At 40.1% G+C, this 24670-nt stretch overlaps 1 protein-coding gene across 1 annotated transcript in view; it reads right to left on the bottom strand.

Moving 5' to 3' along the window:
* ADAMTS18 (ADAM metallopeptidase with thrombospondin type 1 motif 18) overlaps nucleotides 1–24670 on the bottom strand; it is a gene marked incomplete at its 5' end in the record, with an annotated part of 77335 nt that overhangs the window by 27079 nt on the left and 25586 nt on the right. The window contains 12 exons of the mRNA XM_031065219.1: nucleotides 887–1010; nucleotides 1151–1281; nucleotides 3212–3384; nucleotides 8823–8971; nucleotides 9976–10071; nucleotides 11101–11254; nucleotides 12707–12844; nucleotides 16351–16456; nucleotides 16996–17155; nucleotides 18022–18105; nucleotides 18833–19032; nucleotides 22639–22912. Coding sequence (XP_030921079.1) covers nucleotides 887–1010; nucleotides 1151–1281; nucleotides 3212–3384; nucleotides 8823–8971; nucleotides 9976–10071; nucleotides 11101–11254; nucleotides 12707–12844; nucleotides 16351–16456; nucleotides 16996–17155; nucleotides 18022–18105; nucleotides 18833–19032; nucleotides 22639–22912 — 1789 coding nt within the window. The remainder of the gene's footprint in view (nucleotides 1–886; nucleotides 1011–1150; nucleotides 1282–3211; nucleotides 3385–8822; nucleotides 8972–9975; nucleotides 10072–11100; nucleotides 11255–12706; nucleotides 12845–16350; nucleotides 16457–16995; nucleotides 17156–18021; nucleotides 18106–18832; nucleotides 19033–22638; nucleotides 22913–24670) is intronic.

The raw sequence follows: 24670 nt of genomic DNA, 5'->3' as shown, positions 1-24670 counted from the left end.
AGCCTGCAATCAGAGTGGCTCTGAGGTATTTCAATTCCTGAAATTTTTCCTTGTGATTAAAGGCAAGAAAAAGCAAGTTCACCTTAGAAAAATTCAGAACACACTAATGGTGGCTCCACTGTAGCTTTTGCTGTAGTTCCCTGCAGTAGCTGAAGGTACTACTGCCAAGCACAAGGCCTTGTGAGGTGAGGTGCACTGGGATGCAGAGTTTTCACAAAGCCCTGGATTCCAGAGGATCTCCCTGCTGCCAGCCAGGGCTCCATTACTACATCCTGGACAATTTCCTGGCCTATATTACTGCAGTAAGGACACGTCTTATGACCAATAGCAAAGAGATGCTCAAAATACCCCTGTGCATACTGAAATCTTATCTGAGTTTTATGCCTGAAAAACTGCAGCACGGTGAGATTATTTCCCAAGAAGCCTGTGACAGTCCTCTATGGAAAAGTCCACCTCCCAATACCTGGATCTTCTGCTGAAACAGCTTCCAGACTACTTAATTTGAAAATGGACATGGAAATCCTGTCATGTTTGGCATTATGCTGTGCATTGCTTTTTATATATTCCACAGTCCCATCCCAGTCAGAGCTGCTGACAGCTATTTTTTCACTTGCCTGAATCCTAAAATCTCTTTCCAGAGGAAATTCACATGTGTAAAGGGAAAATGTGGCTTAAGAAACAAGAGAATTGTTTAACTGACCAAGACTTATGCTCAGAGCCTTCTTGTTACCAAGAAACAGGAGAAATGGGAACTCTCACTCTCCCTGTGATTTTCTGCTCACATCTGGACCCTCAGCCACTGCCTGAATGAGTAAGGAGTTATATATATTGCATGGGGACACAGCAGAGCAGTGAGTTGATGGTCATGGGGAGCAGTTTTCCTTACCATTAGCTTTGTGCTGGGTCAAGTATTGGCCTTTAAAGAACTTGCACGTTGAATTATCTCCTTTACAAACTCCACAAGCATCCAACACAGCTTTGGAACCAAGTCCATGATCACACCCTACTTGCTGCAACCAAAAGGCACAAGTGAAGGACTCAGACAAAAGGGAATTTGAAGAAACAGCTGCATTTTCCCTAGAGGAGTCAATTGCCCACTAATAAAAAAAAGATAGACATTAGGATTGTAAGAAACTTAATTTTATCTTACTTCACATATTCCATCAATACAAACATCATAGTTATTTGGAGAACACAGAGTTCCATCCTTCACTTTGCTGGACATTGCAAAGAAAAAGTCAAAGTCTTCAGCTGTGCAATACAATTTACATCTGTCTTGCTCTGGGGAGAAAACAAACAAACAAAGAAACAAACAAAGACAAGGAAGTATTAGCAGACCTGCACTGTTAAAGAGATAAAAAGCATCTTGGCTGTTGTTTCTTCCTGTATTCTAGAAGATAAGCTACAAGGATGAACTGTGCATGATGCCAGCTTAGGACATCAGAATGTAGCTAAATAGAAATATAGCTAAATAAAGTACTTTATATTATGCTTTTTTAAAAGCACATGTGAGTTTGCTTGTCCACACAAAGAATTAAGAAATCAAACTCTGTGTAAAAGCATTGCCTTAGCCCTGCTGCTGCACCCTGCTTTCAGTTCCACTGCCTCACAGGATCAAATTTCATTTTTATCAAGATAAATGGGAGACTGCAATAATTTTATCTGAAGTTTATTTAAAATTTGGGAGAGAGATAACATGGCACAAATGACCAATTCAGCTGAAAGCTAGAACTGCAGCCAGACTTCCCCCTAACAAAAGTATTTTTCCTCCAACAAATCCCAACCATTGTGAAATTTGTCCTTACATATGGGTGGTGTGTTATGCTTATAAAGGGCTGATGCAAAACCAGTCATGAGATTATAAATATTATCACAACTGCTGAAAAGCAGAGTTTTAATACAAATTGAAGTGCAACAAATAAAAGTTTTTAAGAACATGAAATTGGATTCAAAAGAGAATCCTTTTATTGTTAAATCAGTAGCTGGATTTCCAGTAGTCCCTTCTACAGAGGCAAAGAATCTGTGGCAATTTTGAAAACCAGATGGTGTTTCCAAGAGGATAAATGTAGATCTTGGAGGAGCTTTTACAAAGCAGCTGAGAGGAAGGATGGGCATTTTCAACTTCAGAATCACTTGGGGACATCTTGCTTTTGACAATTACGCCCCTTGACCCTAATTTTAGGACTTTTTTACTAAACACTAAACTTTTTTACTCCTCTCTTTAAAACCAATGTAGGCCACCTTAATTTCTATTAAACAAGATGTATTTTTTGCCCTATTATACAACATCCACTCCTACATGCTGTGAAACTTCTTTCCTCTGTTCATTAGCATGTTAGAATATTTTTAAATACCTGTGAAAATGACCACAAAAACTTTTGAAGAAAATATAATCATGCTATGAATGATTGTGCATGTATACATTTAATTATATTCATTATCATCAAAAGCAAATTTGTTCATGTGCTGAACAAGGCAGCTATGATGTGAGAAAATTCAGACACTTTTATGCAAGTAGTGCTTTTGAACTGGAGAAAATATTTGTTTTAGCTGATAAAAGTGAATACTGATTCAAAATATTTGCAAAATTAAGATGCATAAAGTAAAAATAAACTTGCTTGTGCAAAATAACAGAAATAGTTATTGAGACCTGAACTTGATAAAGATCTCTTAGTAAAAGATGACTTTAAAAAATGTATGCCAGTACATTGTTTGCATTTCCCCTTCTCATGGGACCATACCAGCAGAAAAGTCAAAAGGTTGATTTACTGCTACATTTTGAAATCTGAGAACATTCCAAAAGAAGGAAGATTCTGGTAGTATTATTGTGTAAGCTTACATTTCCCATGCTGGAAATTCCATGGAAATTGTTTTGCTTGGGTTTCAGACTAAGCAATATGGAATATAAAATGAGAGAGAGAGGGGTGGCAGCAGCCGGGGAGTCACAGTGAGGACAAGGACTCCAATTCCCAGCCCAAATCAATCCTGCATGTGCCTGCAGGCAGGATCCCACAGCAGCCTGGCTCCAGCTCTGCCAGACAGCAGACACATCTCCCCCAGCCCCAGGAGCCTGTGCCTGCTCACAGGGGGTGATGCTCACAGGGGGTGATGCTCACAGGGGGTGATGCTCACAGTGGGTGATGCTCACCCAGAGCACGCGGAGGAATGGGCACTCAGAGCTCCCTGTCCCTGAGAGCAGGGCCACTCTCACCTTCCACTTTGGTGTAGGGCTTCCACTTGTAGAACCAGCCCCGGAAGGGTTTGCTGTTGTACTCTGCACACTGCAGGGCTCGGAAGTCCAGGCTGCCTGCTGGGCAAGGCTGCTTGTTGCAAAGCTGATACACACGGCCAGAGCCGGGGCAGAACTTCCCGCCGTACTGCGGCCTGCAAGGGAAAGAAAAAAGGTGATTTTGCAAAGCCTCCCTTTTGTGTGATTGGCATGCTACACGTGTGTGAGGATACAGGGAACAGGAGAGGACATTTTGCCCTGGGAGATCAGCATTTCTTATATGGGCCATTAATTTTCATGGTTCCTAAAACCAAGCAAAGCAGTTGACATGAATTATCTACTTGGATCACTGCAGACTCAGCAAAGATGCAACCATCTAGAGGTGAGTCATGTTTGCACTAATTTAAATTTATAGGGCTATTTGGTACTGGCCGGGTTCAACCTTGTTATTCAGCTATTTTTACTCTGCTGTAACCAAGGAATGAACATGTGCAAAGAATTACCTATCACAATTAGAGTTAATAAAGGATAACATAACACTGATCAAACAAAAAGAGGATGAATGATTACATTTGCTTGTTCATTTATTTTGTAAATCATTTTGAAAAAATGTGCTTTTAAATAGTCAGAGGAAACAGGGACTGTGCATAGTTGTCCTGCTTTAGGAAAGTGCTGGAATTCTGAGGTAATTTTAAACATGTCACATCCACTTCAGCAAACCTCACCTGGGCATTTCCCTTCATCTTGGCCAGAATGGAAAGAGCATATTCTATTCCTTTGCTCATACCTCACATTATCAGAATATTATTTTTTAACCATTTGCTCTGTGCTCAGATATTGTAAAACAATGTAAAATGCAAGAGTTGCTCTTTTGAACTTAGCAATTCACTGATGTCATTTGTGCAGTTTCACAATGCTCAAATACACATCTGCAAGCACCGAGCCAAGTCTTCAAAATAACAAATTCTAAGAACTCTTTGTTGTATTTCTGGCATCCAGTGAAAAGAAATGTACCAATGCTATACTTACACTTATTTATATAATGACTTTTTTAAAAATTTGGGAACTTACATACTTGAAGAACAAGACATCAACTTTGAGTGGACAGCTTTGCCCATATTATACACACAGTAAGGAAAAAACCCAGAATAATATAAAACATACTGAATAACTGTAATATATTAACTAAAAGCAAAAATTTAAAATTCTGAGAGTATAGAATGTACAATGGAAACATATTGTTTGTTGAGATGCCTAAACACTATGTTGTAACCATTCCCCACATCCAAGGATCCCATGCAACTCCTGACTTGCTCATGCCTGGAGTAGCAGGGAGACAGCTCTGTGCAACATGGAGGAGGAAATCCAGGTGCTTCTTCTGTTTGCTGTGGTATCAGTTTTAACTCCCATATGTCTAACCCTCTAACCAAGCTGGGACTTGCCTTTTTTATGTTTTACTTACACAATATCTGTCTTTTCCAGAATTCTGGGCTGCAAAACAGTCTTTCAGAGAAAGAGATGGAAACCCACCTGTTACAGTGTTTAAAACTGTGTTAAATCACCAGTGCTGTGGAAAAAACCACAACAGCTTCCACTGACTTCCCCTGAGGTCACTTGCCAGCTACACTGATACTGGATATGATGGTGAAGGTCTTAAAGCCAAATTTTCTGTCCTGGTGGCAATCCAGCCTGTGTAGGGCAGGAAGGATATGGAACATCAGTGAAATCAGGGAGTGTTTATGTTGACTGTGTGCAATTGGTGAGAGCTTTGAGTTAAGGCAGCCAAACTGTTGGGTGCTGACTCAATTCCCTACAGACTTTCTTTACAGCTTCAGCACATGGAAGATTTTTGACCTCCTTCAACCCCAGAGAACAAATCTGCTTTAGTGTAAGGAAAAGAAGCAACCTCCTTCCAAGAAAATGCCACCAAATAAGCAATATAATGGAATTATTTATGGCTAGATCGTGATTTCCAGCCGCACTCTTGCATTTAAGGATGGGACAAAATTCCTCCAAACTAAGAAAGCTCTGAAAGAGGCATTCTGTTTCCCAGCTCCATTACAGCATTTTAATATTACAGTACATTCCCATTACTGAAACTGTTGGCTGGAGAGTGATGGAAACTTCTCCACCTTCATTTTAACCAACAAGATGTCAGTAGGAGTTAAGTAATTCACAGGAAAAGAGATGGAGATCTACAAACACAAATTCCTGTGGAAATACTATTATCCACACTGAGAAAATCATGCTTTTCTTGAGGATGTTTGTAACACCAGTAGGTTTTAGGACTGGAAGCTGTTGGTGTATCCACACATACAGTGGGATGCCCTGCACAAAGGACATTCCAGTATTTCTGTAGTGGTACAGTTTCCCCAGTACAGATACAGCCTAAAGCTTTTACCCCTCTGTGACCCCCTCCTGAGCTGACATAAACAGGGTGACCTGCATAGGGTCTGGCTGAGGATGATTGGAAAAGGGAGAAATTTGGTGAGAAAGGCCAACAAGAAAAAGTCTCCAAAGACAGATTTGGAAAAGGAGTCTGAGTGCAAAATGGTAAGTACTCCACTCCATATACGACTCAAACACTAAAATGCTGCAAGAGTAGCTTAAATTAATTCTAGAGTACCCTTTTAAGTAGAGTAGAGGTAGAACCCTTAGAGTTCCTAAACCATGACATTCACTGCAACACAACACAGAGTGAGAAATACTGAAATTCATGTGATCAAGGAAAGTATTTAATGCAATACCAAATGAATTAAGACTCTGAAATTCCGGACTCCTTATTTTCATGTTTTGTAATAATTTAATTTAATTAAGAACCCTTCTGCTCATCTTGTGTCAATGTTATGATAGTATCACAAAGCTTTATTAATCTGCATGAATCTGAAATGTCTACAATGCCTTTCACAGTATTTGTATTTTAGAAGCATTTTAAATGGCATCATTAATTTGCATCAGTTTACATCTCACATTTTCTGTAATAACTGTTACAGATGTTATATACAAAAGATTTTTTAAAGTGTGTTCAAGCAGTTTTGGTTCAGTCTTCTGACTGCACACATGCCTACAACTCCATTCTGCTCTGCTGAACAATGCACTATTGTGAGGTGTAGGATGCAGTCCCACAGATATGATTCAGGTACTAATTTAAATCTCTTGGGCACTCTTTGGGTTCTTTCCCAGCCAAACTATTAAATTATGCAATCAATTTCTATCTTGGAAAAGTACCTCAACTGTAAAGTGCTGTGGTGTATGAAAACCAGATCCATGAAATTACACTGTGACAATTTACAGGAACATAATGATTTTAGCAAATCTGCCCAGCTCTGTGGACTGCAGATGATCCCCGTGGGTGTTTGTCAGTGAGAATTTGTGCACAGCTCCAGTGGGAATTCCAAAGCCATACCCAGAGCTGCTTGGGTGCAGTCATAAGGGCTGCCTGAAAATTGGCAGGAGGATGGGAATTGAATGGTTGGACATTATTTGCAAGAGAAGGATTTCACAAACTCATCAGGTAACAAGATTTTCACACACAGCAGCCTCATGCTGTATTCCTCACTTGCCCTTAAATTTCTGGCAACATGGGTCACCTTTAAATCGCCAGAAACTGAGATATTTTCCTCAGTGTTCATAAGATGTCAATCATTGTGATTTCATTTTAGAGTCCAGTCAGTTCTTCACAGATCCACACCCTTGTTCTAATCTAATTTTCAGAAATGTTGTTCGTTGTCATTTTCAAAATTTTGCTATCCAAAATCATCTATCAAGCTTTTGAACAAAACAAACATCAGCTCCTACACAAATCTGGATTAGGAAAAGTGACATAAATATATCACATATAAAATAACATACATATATGTATCAAAATATATAAACATCTGAAATACGTTTCAGAAATTCAGAAAAAAAGGAATCATTATTCTGAATTTTTAGAGGTTAACAATGAACAGGGACTAGTCCTTAAATCATTCTGTGTGGCATTGAAAATAGATGATATTACTTTTCTTCTGATTCCACATTAATACAAAATGCTGTGATGTCAAATACAGCTACCTGGACATTTGTGCACTGTTGTGTGGCTTATTTATACTCCTGTCATTCCATCAATGTAACTCTGGGAGAGAATTATACCATTTTGTCTTTGCCCTAACTGGATTACCCCTAAGGCAATGGAATTAAATCTAGTGAAAACATGATCCAGCTCTGGTAGCAAGTATGACTCGGTGACATCTAATCTTCATTAGAACAGACAGTTCACCCTGAAGGAAAGTTCTAAATGCTACAGCAGATGACACACTTCATGTTGAAGAGATTCTGCTTGAAGCTCTCAGAAATCTTTATCAATCACACCATGCACCAAACTGAACCATTTCCACTACTGGACATTCTCCTGTCACACAAGGAGAGCAAGGGGGAGCTTGTGCATAAATGCAGAGAACAATGTGCAGCCATACTCATTCAGCAAGAAAAGCAGGGACCAAAGCAGGAAAACCAAAAAAAAAAAAAAAAAAATATATATATATATATACACATATGGCCTCTGAGACCCTGCATTCTTGTGCTAAACTGCTTAACAAAGGAAAATATCCAAGTAATTTTATTTATGAAAATGAACTGAGAAACAGCAAAAAAGGTTGACAAAACACTCTGCTACAGATCTGCAAAAATTGGCTTGACTGAGGGTAATAAAGACTATTTTAACTAACTCACATTCTCCTATAACACAGTATATGAAGCGTGGATATTATACTGCAGCACTGTATAGTAGATGAGAGGCTTCTTTACAGCCTCATATAAACTGTGTCATATTTTCTCTGTTTTTTATTACTGCAGTTTAAATGTTGCTTTTACTGTGTGCAATGAGGAATACATGTGTCTCTGCCTGCTGAATTTGTGTATGAAATAAAACAGGGAAATCCTTCTTTTCTTGTAAGCTGCAGTGAGTTGAGTACTTGGGAAAGATGCTGGTCAGCTAACACTTTTAATCTACTTTGAAATGCTTATTATAATGAATAGTATTTACAGAGATAAGGTATTAATTAGAGGCAAATAAAAAAATGTTTCATGAGTTAGCATACAATTCCAGGGTTCAGCAACTTTCATTTGACTCATGAAATATAAAAGAATGCAAAGAACATGCAAAGACAGACATGCAAAGACATCTGTCCTTATCATCCTGGATAATATGATCTCAGTAGAAATCTCAATAGCTTTTAAGATGTTTTTCTCCTGCTCATAGGCTGGCAGGTGTAAAAATGTCTGCATGGTGCTTCCTTAAATGTAAAATATAAAAGTGTACAATGTAGAAGTGTCTATACAGTGTTACCTTACTTCTGCAGCTATTTGATAAACTGTAGCATCCCAGGATAGATGAAGCAAGTTGGGCAGGAGATGTTGAGGACCTGCATCAGTCTGCAGCCAGGCTCTGCTTTCTGGTGTCAGGGCACAGAAGTGTCTGCCACCCACGGGCTGCTCGTGCTGGACACAGGAGAAAGCCCTACAAACATTTCCCTGCAGAAACGGAGCCTCCTCGTTTCCTGCCCTAGGAACATGAATAGAGTACAAACACTACCTTTCCATATCTGTGTCTTACTTTGGATTGTTGCAGTGTCTTTCCTGATAGGTGACCCCCCCTCCGCAGGTGCGAGTGCACTCAGACCACGGGGACCAGGCAGACCACTGGCCATGGACAGGCTTGGGCCCGTGCTCCCCGTACTGCACACACTGTCCTCTGCGACACCACTGCAAGACAGGCACACAAAACACAGTCAGCACCACCTGGGACATGCACAAAAGGAAAAAAACACCCCAACATTTAAAAGCTCCAGTGCTTGATCCTAACACAGTCACCCAATGAACTCAATGAATGGCGCGCAGCAGGACAAGGACTCTGCAGTGGGACATTGATCCATACAGTGGCACACATAATTAATGTTCTAATATTTGTCCAAGTTTTGAGTTGAAGATCCCTGGGGTAGCAAATTTTCAAAACTATTCTCTTGAAGAGTGTTTTTTTGCCTTACTCTTCCCCCAAAAATCCATGTTACTTTATGACACTGAGCTGCAGAGCCTCAACACTTCCCGTGTAATTTACACACAGCCTCCCAGAATTCTGCTAACATGTCTCCCTTTCATGATTCAATTTGGAAATATTGCACAAAGAGAAAAAGCAAAATAGAATATTTGTCAGTAACTTCAAAATCAAAACAATGTTCTGCTGGAAGAAATCTTTCAGATAAAGAAGATTTTTTGCCTAACTATAGATGAGAGTAAAGTAGAAGGTTCAACTGAAATAAATGCAAAAAAATGAATAAGATGAGTGTAAATTAGGAGGTTTGACTCAAACAAATAAGCTCTTTTAGTGGTGATCTCTGATGAAAATATGGCCTTAATCTATACAGCAAATAGTATGGCTTAAGGTATGCTCATATCAGAGTGGAATTAGACACATTGATCTAACTCCTGTTATAATTAATGTATTTTCTTACTGATTTAGATTTGCCAGAGATATCTGATCCCACAGCTCCTTGGGAGAGGCACCAGGCCCTGCCATCAGCCAGGTACAACTGGGAGGCCACATCCTGAGTATGCATCCCAGTGGAATCATTTACAAAGCAATCTCAAGGTCTAGGATGGCAAATCTGGAGCCATCTGGCTAAAACCAGTTTTAATGGGACCTTGTATTTGACCAAACACAGTCTAAACTCAAGTTAGGATGACAATATTTTATTTATACAACAACTTACCATACTTATACCACAAGCTGTTCCTTCTGCTGCGGGCATGAACTTTGTCTCACACCTGTGACCTACTTTGTGGCACCAAAGGGATTTGCAGATATCCTGAAAAGGAAACAGTACTCACTTCAGTGCTCATACTTTCCATTATTTCCTGGTATTTAAAAAGAGTAACCAATGAAACATGCTGTTGCTACCTTAAAAGACATATAAATAAACTTTTCTGAATTTGGAAACGCCTGGGTTACAGTTTCTTAGCACAGATGTACCCTATATATTGCCTTCTTGTTTATGCACCATTTCACTATATATTTCTTAAAATTATATTGAGTGTGAGATTATAATAGAATACAAACAGTGTTAAAAAGTTCATGGCTAAAATTTCATCATGTCTGTAGGGACTATAATACTGTGAAGAGACAGGATTTTTCTAAACCACAGAAGATGATATCTGGAAAGGCAGTCTGTGCACTGTGCTGTTCACTCCCTCTTCCGTGTCTATTAGCTGTGGAAGAAACACAGCTGCCACCCCTTGAATAATACAGTTAGTGTGTAATAAATCAAAATACTCCAGGATAATAGCAGGAGTAAAAGAAATTACCATACCTTTTTTCAGAATGAGCACTCCAGCTTATTTTAAAAAATGCCCTCTCTGAAGAGACCAGTAAGGAGTGTAACAGTCATTAAAACAATAGGTTAATCTAAATTAATCATTCATCATGAAGTCAAGAGTATAAGTTACATTTCATTGCTCTAAAATAACCCCATATATCTCTCCCAGGCTTTTTGCTGTCATAAAAGTAAAACACAAGAAACTGAGTCCTTCTTACCCCACACAAGCTTTGATAAAACTCTACTGCCTGCTAATTTCGCTTAGCACAGCAGGCAAGGGTTCATGGCTCATGTGGATTCAAGAGCCCTCCTTATGACTCCTGGAAGGAACACGTTTCCTTCTGAAACTCCCCTGAGGCTGGGATATTCCTCAAAAGAGGCCAGTGCCTTCAAAGCAAATTGCCAAGCCAGATAAGGCAGAGAGATAGCCCAGGCCTCAGAAGAGCCCTGTACTTGTACTTTTTCAGTGTACTGCAGTTCTCTCATGCCATTGTAACTTCCCAAAAGTGCATGGATAGGTACCTTTACAAAGCTGAGGTTGCATAGTTTTGCTTTCATTCCAAATTGCCATTTGCACTGGGTATCAGCATCATAGATCTGCCCTGGCAGTTTGTCAGGGTACTTATACTGTCCTGTTTGCTTAGGTTCATCAATCAGGCAGGCAGCTTGAGCTGTACTATAATGAGAAGGTAAATTAATCATGACTATGATCTTGACATCAAAATATTTTAATTTGCTACAGACCAGCACAAATACATATTATGGTATACAGTACCTTTAAGTAGTTTTAGAGGTATGCTCTGAAACAAGAATATCTATGTGCAGGAGCCAAAAGTTCTTGACATCTTGTTGGTAGCCTGACATGCAAAGTTTTAAGGAAGCAGGAATTTCCAGGCTTTGGGACTGTTGTGACAACAAGAAAGAATGATGCCAAATTCCTTGCCTCCCTGTATTCCTGGATAACCAAGAGCAAGCTGCCCTCTGCCTCTTTCCCATCAGTGGATTCCCCAAATGAGGAGCCAGCAGAAGCAGCAGGCACAGTGTCCCATTGCAGCATTTACCCTGTGTGGAGCTGCCAGGGGGCTGTAGCAGGGTGTGTGCTTTGGGCTGTGCAGAGCACAGCTCCCAGCTCCACCTTCTCCCCTTCCTCTCTGCCTGGCAGCCCCTGTGTACAGAAGGTCACCCCATGCTGGATTTGCCTCCCAGGTGTCAGTCTCTGGGACCATATGGCAGGATGGAGGGCTTTTAAGCTTGCAGTTTGCAATTGCAATTTTGTATAGATTTGCAATCTATGCAAAAAATATGTTCCATCACTGCAGCATGAAAATAGCCCCAGAACTCCATTACCTTCTCTGGCTGCTACTCAAAGATATTGACTGGGAATTCAAGGACCAGATCCACATAACTACCAAGGTGCCTGCTTCTCACTCTAAGGAGTTAATATCTAAAATGCCTGTGTTGCTCTTGCTCAAAATACCTCCTACACATTTTTTAGTATTCTATATAGTCTACCCATGAATAACAAAATAAAATAAGGGAAAGATTAATGTAATCATGAATTAAACAGTGATTGAAGAACAGTTCCTCTAAAGGCATCACTGAGTAATGACAACATGCTGGGAAAAAACCTGACAACCTTCCCTTTCTCCTTTTTTGTTTCTCCCAGAAACGGGATGTGAAAAATGTAAAATAGCCTTTACTCGTGACATGAGCTAGATCAGGAGAGAAACTCCAGTGAGAAAGGCCACTGATGTTAATTTACATTTTGTAATGACTTTGGTACCACTGTGTCTGCCCTCTTTTGTGTATGCTTCCTACTCCTTCTCTAATAAACCCAGCTGCTGACAGGAATGCCTGGGAAAGAATGACATGCCAGTCATTACTGCAGGGTATTCCTGGAGGGTGAAACTCCTGCTTTGGAAACAAGGCAGGACAAAAAACCCTTCCAGGCTACACCACCTCACTGGTGCAGCAGCCCGAGCATCTGGGCTCACACACTGCAAGGGTTTGAGCACATTTTAAAGGAGGAGAATTTCACACTTCAGTAATTTTTATGCTGTTCAAGAATTCAAGCCCAGTTACTAAAGCTGCATTGCCTGGCACTGGCCCAGATTTACATCTGACCTACCTGAGAAATTTGTTGAGATACTGCCTGCTGCACACAGACCAAGAAAACACTCCATTGTTTCCAGTGAGTGTGGGAGACATAATATTTCCCTCAGCTTTTCTACAAGCATTTCCTTCTCCATCGTGAATCATCCCAAAGCTGGAAAGAGAACCAGGTGGGAGAGAGAAAGTCTAGATTAAACAGAAGCAAGAAAAAATTTGGGGGTAAAGAAACACTTTCTGGGTAACAGCTCTGTGCTTGAACTCCACAGGGAAGATGGAGTTCCTCCCTTTCATTCCAAAGAGATGAAAACTTATGTACCATACATAGTAGCATTGGTATAAGTTTTAATTAGCAGCAATTTTTGTCATCACACACCAATGGGAAAGGATGGTCAGGCTCCAAGGAAGAACTGTAACTGTAGAAAAAGCAAAAGCAAATAAAACAATGACCTGTGTATTAATGTTTGTCTAAATAGCTCTCTAAGCTGCAAAAAGTTTATCTAGCAAAATATTAAGAAAGTTAAAGCTTAATAATAGAGCTCTGTGCATTGTGTTTTAAAGCTTACAAGTAGGTATTGTATTCAAAGTAAGCAAGCATTGTTTTAACCAAAAGTATGTGCGCTTATAGTGATTAGATAGAACTACTGTCAATGTGCTTTTGCTTTGTGTGATTAGTCAAAAAGCTTATAAAGTTGTAACATCAAGTTTTCTAACCTGCTACCTAGAATGTAAGCTGCTAGCATCTTCCCTTTGTCATAATCATGTAATGAGACGGATGCTGAAAAATAAACAGCTCGAAGCACATTCTATAGCAGCCCCATCCCATTCATAGTGTGTAAATAAACCCCCTTGCCAGCATCCAGTGGTGCTGCACAGGGAGCCAGTGACAGGACACTGCACAGAGCAGCTGCTGTGCAGCTCCTGTGCCCAAGGTTTCCCAGTTCACCCATTTCCCAAAGCAGAACAGTTCCATGGTGGGGTGGATGGACACCACAGATCTTGTGTTCAGCCACACTTGTCCTTTCCCAGGGATCTGTCAGCTTACAACCTGCACAGCAGCGTGAGCCTGTCTCTGCAGGGACAATGCCTGCTGACATGAATGTTGTGGAGATCTCAGTCCAGGGAAACACCACCCACAGGAATGTGCTTTGCACACCATAACTGCCTTCCTGAGCAGAGGGAAGAGCTACAGAGCTCCATCTGCAGCAAAGGAAATGGGTGTGAATGAATAGAATACAGAAGTATGAATACAAAAATATTATTATTTTTTCTAATTTTAGGCACTAACTTGCTATATTATCTCAGGCAAATCACATTGGTTTCCTCACCTTTGTTATACAGTGTCATTTTGTCTAGACTGGAACTGTTTATTGGGAATAGTGCCTCTTACTGGGAAAACTGCCTCTTATGGAGTGTTTTGCTCAGTCTGAGCATCAGGAGGCCCTGCTTTCACTAGGAGAGGTTAGGATGATATAAAAAATAATAAGCAATAATAAAAAAATCACATTATAATTACAAATTATAGGGATTTCATTGATGTAGTAAAGCTAATTTTTAGAGGTTTTCCTTTCCCTGTTCTGATTTTACTGACTGTATGGGACATCTGTGAATTTCAATGAGTTTGGGATAGAAATTTCATCATCTGTTACTTCAAAATTGTAGAACACTGGCGACTTTATAAAAGTAATCTGTGCATGTGCAGGGAATATCTCATTTACTGGACTCAAGCCTCTCCTGCTATAAATCATTACAGGCTCATCAGAGTTCCTGCATGTGTTGCCACCAGCTGAGGCTCCAAACTTCCTAAAATATATGGCTCTTCCTATAAATGGACAAAAAAAGCACCAATTGAGCCAGTGTTTTAGAGCCCTTCATAAAATAGTTCCCCTGCACCACAGCCAGAGAATCCCCAGTTTATATCCCACTGACACAATGGACTCTGAACACCCAGAGGGGCCATTAAGGTTTCAGGTAAAAACACAAACTTCAGAAAATCATTAAAATGTCTAACAAAACAGTGAAATGTCTAACCACTGAAGCTTTCAGTGGATCACAGAGTGTGATATTCCCCCCTGTGAAACCTTTGGTTAATACATTCACAGGGTACCTCAGCACCCCCAAAGCTGTCACAGTTTTTTTCCTTCCAAGAATCTCTGTATCACAGAAACCAACTTCTGTTGTCTCACATCACATTTCAGGTAGTCTCAGGACCATGAACATGACAAATGATCATAAAGACATTTTGTGTCTGGTGCAGGCTTTTCCCAAGAGATAAGAAGCATTTTATTAGGAGCATGAAAGTATACCAAGGAAAGGTGGAATAATATGTGAATCAAAGGCAGTGGTGAAAAAGGAAAAAAAAATAAAATTCCAATTTGACTCTCTCAAAGTAAATAAGAAGAAATAAAAAGGGAAGAGAACATCAAGAGACTAAATGGGATAATTCTTGAAAAATAAGCTATGGGCCTGATTCTCTTCTAATACTGATTGAAAGGCATTAAAAATGTACTGAGGTCAGTGAAACTGCATTAGGTTGACAGGAGGATCACACGATATTCACATTACATATCTGGTTCTTTGAATGCTTTGGCACAATTCCCACAGGCCTCAGTGGCAGCTGGATTACTCTTTAATTCCTTGCTTCCCTTCAGATGTACAGAAACCTGTGAAAGGGTCACTCGTGTAGACATTAGGTCATAGTGTGCACTGCAGAGCATATCAGTGCAATGAAAACTGAATAGTCCTGAAGCAGTCAGGCAGAATGGGAAGGCTTCATGCCTTGACCAATCAGCAGAATGCAGCACCACTGCTTTCCAAAGGTTTTCTGTGCATTTATGTTGCTGAAAAATAAAGACCTTTTAACTAAGCCTTGATGTTAGGTTTGTCCCACACAGAGAAACTCTGCTTCTCTACTGCCAGTGGGGAGACAGACTCCAGCTTGAACTGTGCTAAACTGTAAATCAAAACCATGCACAAAATTGTGGAAATTATTGGGAGAAAAAACAGCAGAACAGCAGAACAAAACCTGATCACCTTGTTTAGATTTAATTCAACAATCTGAAGAATAGCTGAAGCTCCACAAAAGATTATTACTGGTTTTGTATGAGAGACACCATGTTCTAAGAAAAATTACAGTCTTTCTACAGTAGAAAAAAAATGGAAATCCAATGGACATAAATACAGAAAGGCAGAAACCATTACAAAGGTGGGTTTTACCCAAATCACTCATTAAACAGGTAGAGAGAACAAAGGACAGGTTCAAAAGTTTTTTAAACAGTTTTTTATGAAACACTGGATTTTCTGGGAAAAGGAGACCTCCAAGAGACTCAGAGAGATCACCTCTCCAGTGAAGCTGCAGTAACCTGCAGCAACCCCTCTCTTTTTGGAGCAACCACAGGGATACCAGAATAGATTTGCTTACCAGAAGATGGGAGCAGTGTGGGAATCTCAAAGGTATAAAAGAGGCCTGGCTTGTTCTGAGCCCAGCAGAGCACCACTGGTGACCAGTCCCCAGCTGGATGGAACAGTCCTCTGTTCACTACCATTCCTTGGGCTTCCAAATGATTTATATTTAGAACGTGCCAATCCAAATTTGACTGATTTATATTAAATAGGCTATGTTTCCATTCACTTACATATTTGTTTACAGAAGAAGAAACTTACTTGTGTCCAGATTCATGAGCAATTGTAAAAGCCAGTCCAAGGCCTGTGTCTTCATTAATGGTGCAGCTGCGGTATTTGCTGCACATGCCACTGATGGGTGCAAATCCTGGAGGAATGGAAGGAAGGAAGCAGTAAAATAGCTTGTTCCTCTACAGAATTCCAAATTCACATATCATCTGCACTGGTCCTAATAAGTCAGTTTATTTTGGCACATAGAGACACTTGTCTACTCCATCAGGTTTATCATGGAGGAATTACAGCAGACTTTTATTTGACAATTAAGGAACTCCTATATAAAAAGCATAAATCAAATCTAACCTCTCCAATTACACTTTATTTGTAAAAATTATTCTCCCCCCAACCCACCCCACCATGCCTTAACTGCTCTCCAGTTAGGGAGGAATCCCATGCAAAAAAAAGGCAAGCAGTCCCAAAAAGAAAATAAAAATGGAGTGGCTCAGAAATATTCTCAAAATCAAAAATATTCCTTGAAGAGGTGACAATCCAAAAATAATACTGCCCTGTCGTCTTCAAGAAGGCCAACAACAAGACACACAATGTGCAAAAATGGACTCTCTATTTGAGGCCAGCTCAGCTCCTGCTGTGGCAGGCCCAGGTCTCCCAGCCCGTGTGTTGGTGTCACACCTAAAGTGTCACAGGGCTCGTTCTTCCAGGAGCAGATGTCAAATCCCGTCAGGAGGATGGCGTGGTCGTGGCGCTTCCCGTTCTTCCCAACCAGGGCAGACTGCCACTGGCAGAAGCTGTTCAGGGACTGGTCAGCGTGGTGGTTGATCAACAACCCGCCCTGCAGGGAGGGATGGACACACAGACACACAGACAAGGTGTTTCCAGCAGTGCGTGAGAAAGGAGATTGAAAGAGTAACAGCTGCTTAGGGAAAGGGGAGTTAATATTTCATATTTGTTCCACATCAGCTTATGTATTCCCATGTTAACTGTCTGTGATGGCTGAGTCAGCTGATGAGGGAATTTCTTACAACTGTAAAACAAAACTGGGCCTCTCCCCAGAAACATAGATATTTCCAAAGCTGGTGGCTGGAATTAGTGTACAAATAGATTTGATTCCTGAGAATGCTGAACACCAAGCCACATTCAATATTGTGATTATAATGTATTGTAATTACTGGGGAAGAAGAGTATTATCCAAGTAGCTCAACCCTTCACAAGTTTCTTTTCAGCAAAAGAGATTTTTGTCTTTTTTTGGCTCAGCACCCTTGACACAAGAATTGTCTCTGCTCCCACCTTTTGTTACATGTTTTCTTCAGTTTGGGACTTCTGACTCCTTGCCACTTCTGATCACCACACATTGGAAAGCCCAGTTCAAAATTATTCCATTTATTTAAATACTCATTAAGTAGATTTCTCATTCCAGCCATTGCTCCTCAAGGAAACGCTAGAAAATGTTAGGTTTTATCTTACTGGAAGCATTTAAATGTTTCTAAAGAATATTTATATGAAGTGAAGAATTTAGAATCAAAACCCAAGAAGCAGTGGAACGTAGAAAGTCTCATTTTGGAGATTTTGGCAGTTTTAATCTTCTTCTCACACTCTATGCCTTAAGAAACCTCCCTGCACACAACATGGGAGCACCCAATGCTCCCAATGAGCAGCAGCAAATGAAGTAGCTCAGACAAAAATTCTGACACAACTTACAGGCTCGTGTTCCAAAAGAAGCAGGCTCACAACAATAATGTTTATATCACTTCCAATTGTTCCATCCTTAAACAGACTAGAGACCTGCAATGATTATTGGAGAGGAAATATCACCTACATGCATAATCCCTTTTTAATAGATTAAACATATGTACTGAGATATTACCTCTGACTTCAATTTTCAGTACTAACTTATGGAGTTAGATACCTTGTAGGATTAACCCAAAAGAGCTCAAACCAGAGGAATTATGCCTCAAACTATACTTAGTCAAAAAACTTCTGTTGACTTCAATGGGCTTTGATCTGCTCTTGCTCTCCTGGATCAAGTGTAATTAAGGCCAAAGTTCAAGCTCAAGTTTTGCAGTACAAAAGTAAACAGCAAGGCCATGCAGGAAAACATATTTCTAGTCAAATGATATCAATTTTATAGAAATATATTTGTGCTTTCTCAAAAAAGTGTTTCTAGGAGACGTAAGATGAAACATATAAATCTTCATGATATTAACTGAAAGTGTCAGTTTCAGAGTATCAGCCTTTTTTGTACTACAAGGAAGTATTTTAAAATTTAACATTTTAAATACTTTCTAATTATTTTTCTTTACTCTACAGTACTGTTGCCAGAGCTGTGATGTTCTAAAGATGTGTATTTAAAGGCTTGTTGATAATAGTAGTACATTAGATGAGGCTTGAAGAAAGGCTTACATGAGGTGTCTCTGCTCTTTTTGTTATCAGTATTTGTCTAATGAAAGATCCCACTCTGACACACCAATATTCCCCAGAGAAAAGACACCTCAGTGACACCCCACCTTACCATGTTCATGACTGTTAAGATATATGTTGTTACATTTTCCTTGCCGTGTTTCTCCAGCATTTTTTTATCTGCCACAACAAGGGTTTCGACATTGAGACTTCCATTTTTCTGAATTTTAGCAGATGATCTTTTGAACCTCGCAGAAGTCCCGTACTCATCTGAGCGAATGTAGGTCTCTTCTGTGGGTGGCTTGGGTGCATCTAAAAGGGAATAAAACTGTTTTGGAAAGAGTTCAGATCACCCATGAACAGTTCATCAGAAAATGAAGCATCACAGGTTTAAAGCCTTAGATTATTTTTATAGCATGTGATTTAATACTTCTGGCTGAGTTCTTCCATATTTATTAAAAAAGACCTGATTCATTCCTGAGGGAAGGACTGCTACAGGGAGAGAAGGAAATGGGAGAACCACATTCGTATTCAATAAGCAGTTTAAAATAAGGAATTAATCTAATAAAATGGTAGCATCTGTGCAAAAAAATACAACAGAATTTTTAACAGAGTATCTGCATTTTTCCTGTCCTTTTGATAACTTCCTGAGGTGTTTGGCATGTGCTACTTACATAGCAGTTGGCAAAAAGTCCTTTCTACTACAGATGTCCATGGGCAGTACAGAAATCAGATACACACCACAAGTAAATTCCTGCCAGCCTGATATTGGGACTGACATTGGGCTTCCATGCCAAACTGCCAGGAGATTATTCCTGTTGGGAATGTATTTATAGAGTCAGGCAACACCAAGGATGGCTTGACAACAGGCAGTGCACACCCCAGTTCTAGGGAGCATTTTCTCCCTCTGTGCTGGTGTAGCACGGGCAGTGGCACAGCTGGAGAGTGGTTTCTGCTCCAGTTCTTCAGGGAACCAGAACTCAGGAAGAGAAATCCATTTCCCACGTCCTACAGAGCTCCTGCTATCCATCCACAGCTTCTTCTGCATCAACCTGCTCTGCCTTTGCATCAAGAATTAACTCAAAGGCCACTTTAGCAAACTCTTTGGATAATAATGTTGGGTTTTTTTTGACACAGGATGTGACAAGACAAATGAGGGAACCTCAGGTAATGAAAAAACCCTGCCTGCTCCTCATCAGAAATTTATTCCAGAGAGCTAAACAGACCCTACTTTCTACCCTGCCAAACTGGGGAATCAAGAACGCCACAGAATGCACAACAGTGGTCTGCTTTCAAGAACTCAGCTTTCTGATGTGCATTTAACATACAAAGGACCAGGTTATGGTGATTTTCAAGTGTATCACTCATACACAACCATCCTTTAGAAGCTCAAAGAACTTTTCTATTCTGGAAGCACATCAAGACACAAGGACAGGCCTCACCCAAGAGGGAAGGGCTCAGTTCAAGGCACATCAGTGCCCAGGTAGTTTTGAAGGCAATGCAGCTCCAGTGCTTTGGACACACATATCCATGAGCAGAGACATTTTGCTCTTGATTATATCCGTGAGCAGAGAAGCCTTGCTCTTGAATTCACCTCACTGCTACTCAGAAAACCTAAGCAGCAGCAGTTTCATGCATGTTTTACTAACTATAGTCCAGTTAACTCTCATGATCTAAAAGCATTTAGGTTGTGACAAAGAGCTTGGAAGATGATTAACTGGCTTTTCTAGTGCTTACAAGAATTCTCTGCACATGAAATTTAAAAGATGATATGTACACGTTGATGGGACAAGTTATTTTTATGACACCCGAGTGGCAATGTGCTCTTTCCTCTTACTGCTCAGCAAGCTTGATTTCATTCTTAGGTTGGGATAAATTAACCCTGACTAGGCAGGGTTAATAGCAGAGGAGCCCCTTTTGTCAGCCTGAATTCTCCATCCCTTTGTTCATTCGAGCTGAAACTTTATTCCAGGTGACCAGATTGGATTTCGCTGAAAATTTCAAATTTATATGACTCCAGATCTCAGAATAAGACCAGGAAAAAAATGTAAAAACTTAAAAAGAGGGGAAAAAAAAGGCAAGAAGAAAAAAAGTACCAAATATTCATAGAAAAAGGGCTCCCTTTACTAGGGTAATTTCTTCTGCATCCTATGTTTTCCTCTACTCAATTAAACAATGGCATGTGATTTTATTTGTATTTTTTTTGTTATTTTTTAGAACTCCTTCCTTACTCTAAAAAGGTTACAGGTATGAACTGCACAAAGTGAAAGACCATAGGGTGTGAAAAGAAAGAGTTTTGTGGGTGAGGTGCTTAAATGCCATCTTGCTGAATCACATCCTAAGAGTGTGTCTGACATCAAGTTCCTAAACAATGATATGTAAATCACTTTTACTAAATTCATCATAGTTGGATGCTAACTGCATGTTCTTCATTTAACATAAAACCTGCTTGAATATGCAGCTGAGAGCTCGTAGCTGTAAGTGAAATTATTGAATAAACAGAGACTTACATGTAGACTTACAAAAGCAAAAAGTGTTTTAAAGAAAATTCAGTTTCTCAATTACATTCCCAGAATCACTGGTTACTTCTGACCTCTCCTGTGTCTGCGACCCATTTATAAGACAAGAATAACAATATCTTCTCACATCCCAAGAGGTCATACAAATACAGCGTTCAAAATGCTCTCCTCTATTATAGGGATAAGCACTGTGTAAAAGCTCAAGAGGACGTGGATAATTCTCATTTTGGACAAGCAGTCACAGGAGGAGCAGTAAACAAAGCACACACAGTGGACAATCCAAACAAAATGGGCCAGTGTAGAGCAGTGTAGAGTGCCATCAGCCCTACTCTGCAGCAGGAAAACCAGACAGGAGGGAAAGGGAGGATGTAATGAGGCAGTTTGGGATTGCAGTAGAAGACAAATGTTTACAGGTTGAATCACAGGCTTGTGCATTTGGCAATTGAGGGTTGGCTTTTAAACCTGGGGGAAGGATTTCTGAAATTTTAACAAGCCGTTTGTTTTCAGCCCTCAGTCTCAGCCAGCCACCTTCCCACTAACTCCTTTCTCATTCCTTCCCTTCTATTTATTTTCTCCTTCTTCCTTACACACCTTTGGAAAAGGAAGCTGCTCATTTTTTCAGAACTTCTGTAGGAAGTTGGAAGAGTATAAGTGGACTCAGGCACTGTTTTCAATACTGTTTGCAGTCCTGGAAACCCTCATTAAGAAACTCAGCTCAGAAGCTGATCAGCTTTCAAAAAGACTCAATTGAATGCTAAAAGTACAGATATAAGGTCCAAGGGGGCTCTAAAATGTTCTGCAATTTGAGGGCCTAATGAAGGACTCAGAATGGATCTTGGCAGGATAATATATTTCAATATATTTTTAAGACATGACTCCAAAATCTTATTTAAACAATTTACATGGGTGGTTCTTTTTGAAGGTCTCGGTTGCTGAAAATTTCATTATCAAATGGTGAGTTCTGAAAGACTTTTTCTCTATCCTCTCAGAAATGAATGATTTTGAAGCTTTTTCCTCCATCTTCAAGCCTAATTAATTTTCTATCCCCAATCTAACAGAGAGAAGTTCAGGGACTTGGCATCTATCACTGCGCAGAATTGCTTACTGAAAACTATGTCAATGTAAAAAAAAAAATCACCACTGGGATCTTTTAATCTAGGCAAAGCACACAAAAACTAAACAGCAATTCTGATGGCTTAATAAAGGAGATGATTCTATGAACTTAGAGAAAAACTCAAGTTTCTCATATGTGTTTCACGTTAGAAATATATAACTTAAAGTTATTACTCCTCCATCCCAAAGGGATGTGAGGAGATATGAAGCACCCCTTGGGACCACCACAGGACCCAGCCTGAAACAGTCACTACCTCAAGAAAGGAGAGAAAGTTTCCTTACATACATTTCTTGCGACGTCCACAAAAATGCTGCTTTTGGAACCGTCCGCGGCGGTACCCGCTGGGGCGCGCGGGGTGCGCGCGCGTCCTGCGCCGGCCCCGGGGGGAGGATTTGGGATGGGGCCGGGCTGGGGGCCCGTGCACCTGCCCCTCTGCAGTCCTCTTGTACAGCACGTGTGGGTGGTGCCCGGCGGGGGATGTGTAGTTGTGCTCCCGGGCCAGGCGCTGAGGTAACGGGGAGATGAGGAACTCCATCTGCCGCGTCCGTATCAAACCCGACTGCAAAGAGACACAGCACCACACATCAGAGAGCAGGCTGTCAGCTCACAGCCACTGACCCTCCTGCAAAGCCCACACTGACCACAACGTGCATCTTGACACTGCTTAGCTACTCAAGTTACAGAATATTCAAGTTGTGATCTGGATATTCTTCCCATTTAAATATGTATCATTTCCTTTTGGAGATGACCAGGTTTCCCATTTGGAAAAACACAAACCGAGAAGGCTGTGGGATGCTGTAGTGATTAAAACCATGACAGTTGTGCAGCACAGCACCTTCACACAATAGCATGGATAGTTTCATATGCAATTTTAACCCATTCTTCACAATACAGGTTTGTTTGCATACAGGATATACATAAAAAGGAAATGCTTTTGGAAAACACAACTTCTCATAGCTTCACAGCTTTTTCACAATAAGGTATTACCAAACAGGAGTCCCAGACTTAACGGCATTCCAAGTAGAAAATGACATAACAGGTCAGCAGCACAAAGCTGAAGCATCTGAACATTTAAGGACCATCATTCAATAATCAACTCCCTGCAATTTAATCATAATTTAAACACAATGTAAGATGTATACCCTCCTACAAGGAAAAGCTAATCAGTAAAGGCAAGCATCTGATTGTTTTCCTTCTTGGATCTCTGAAAGACACAAGTATGGGAAAACTACACTGTAGTTTTCACATAGGATCTGTGCATAAAACTGCACATGTGATGAAGTGTTTCCAGGATCAGGGCCAGGGAAATGTGGGTGGCACTGAGGAAGTATTTCCATGCAGCTCATTAATCAGTTATGATTTTATTTCATTTCTTGGTTTTGTAAAACATGTTGTAATAAACACCCTTTTTTACAGAGTCAAAAACCAAAAAGAAGTTTCATCAGGTAATTCTATTACATTATATACATAATACTAGATACAGATTTTTGGTTTGGATCAGTGAGGCTCTACCATGTGCCAGCACCCTCCTGCCAAAACTGACATCCCACGAGGACTACATATCTCTTAGGCTTCAGAAAAATATGTGCAGACAAACAAATGTCAATTGCAAACCATCTTGCCTCACATCTTGAGTCCTCCAAGACCATGATTCCAACCTCCTTCCTCAAAAATATCTTTGAAAATGCACACATGTCACATGTATCACCTCTTCCCTTCTGAAATGGATGTTCTTCTTCAGGGCAACCTCCCAGGGCCTGAATGCCATGGGTATGACAAGAAGAGCAGTTTGGATGCCTAATGTAAGTACTGTATTTTTTAAGGATTTGTGGAATTTTCTGTGCTTTAAGAACTGTTTCCCAAGAGGAAAACTCAACACAGTGAAAAGCAAGTGAAAATTGAAAGTAACATATGAATCTTCACAACTTTAACTGCTAACTAAACCAATGCAGAAACTGATTTTAAGTCTATTCCAGGTGGAAAGATTTATCAAAGATCTACAGGTCCTCAACAGACTACAGTCATCTACTCCACTCTTTTCACAGAAATTCTTTTCTGCTGATCCAAATCAAAGGCAGCTTTGCAGTACTCCCCAATATAAGCACCTTTCACAGGGACCCAATAACAGAGCTCACAATGTCACACTGTGATCTCCACACTATGAACTGAGAGGGTCTAATTGCCCTCTGAAGTATAGTAGTAGTAATAAGAATAAGAATAATAACAACAATAATAAATAAACCCCACACAAATTATATTCTGATACACAATTTTCCCATTCTCCTCTCTTCAACATGAATTCATAATTATGTATCTC

Source organism: Geospiza fortis, unplaced genomic scaffold (assembly GCF_000277835.1).
Source record: "Geospiza fortis unplaced genomic scaffold, GeoFor_1.0 scaffold1098, whole genome shotgun sequence".
Taxonomy (NCBI): domain Eukaryota; kingdom Metazoa; phylum Chordata; class Aves; order Passeriformes; family Thraupidae; genus Geospiza; species Geospiza fortis.
Note: the sequence above shows the minus strand (reverse complement) of the source record. Positions and strands in the feature narration are given on the sequence as shown.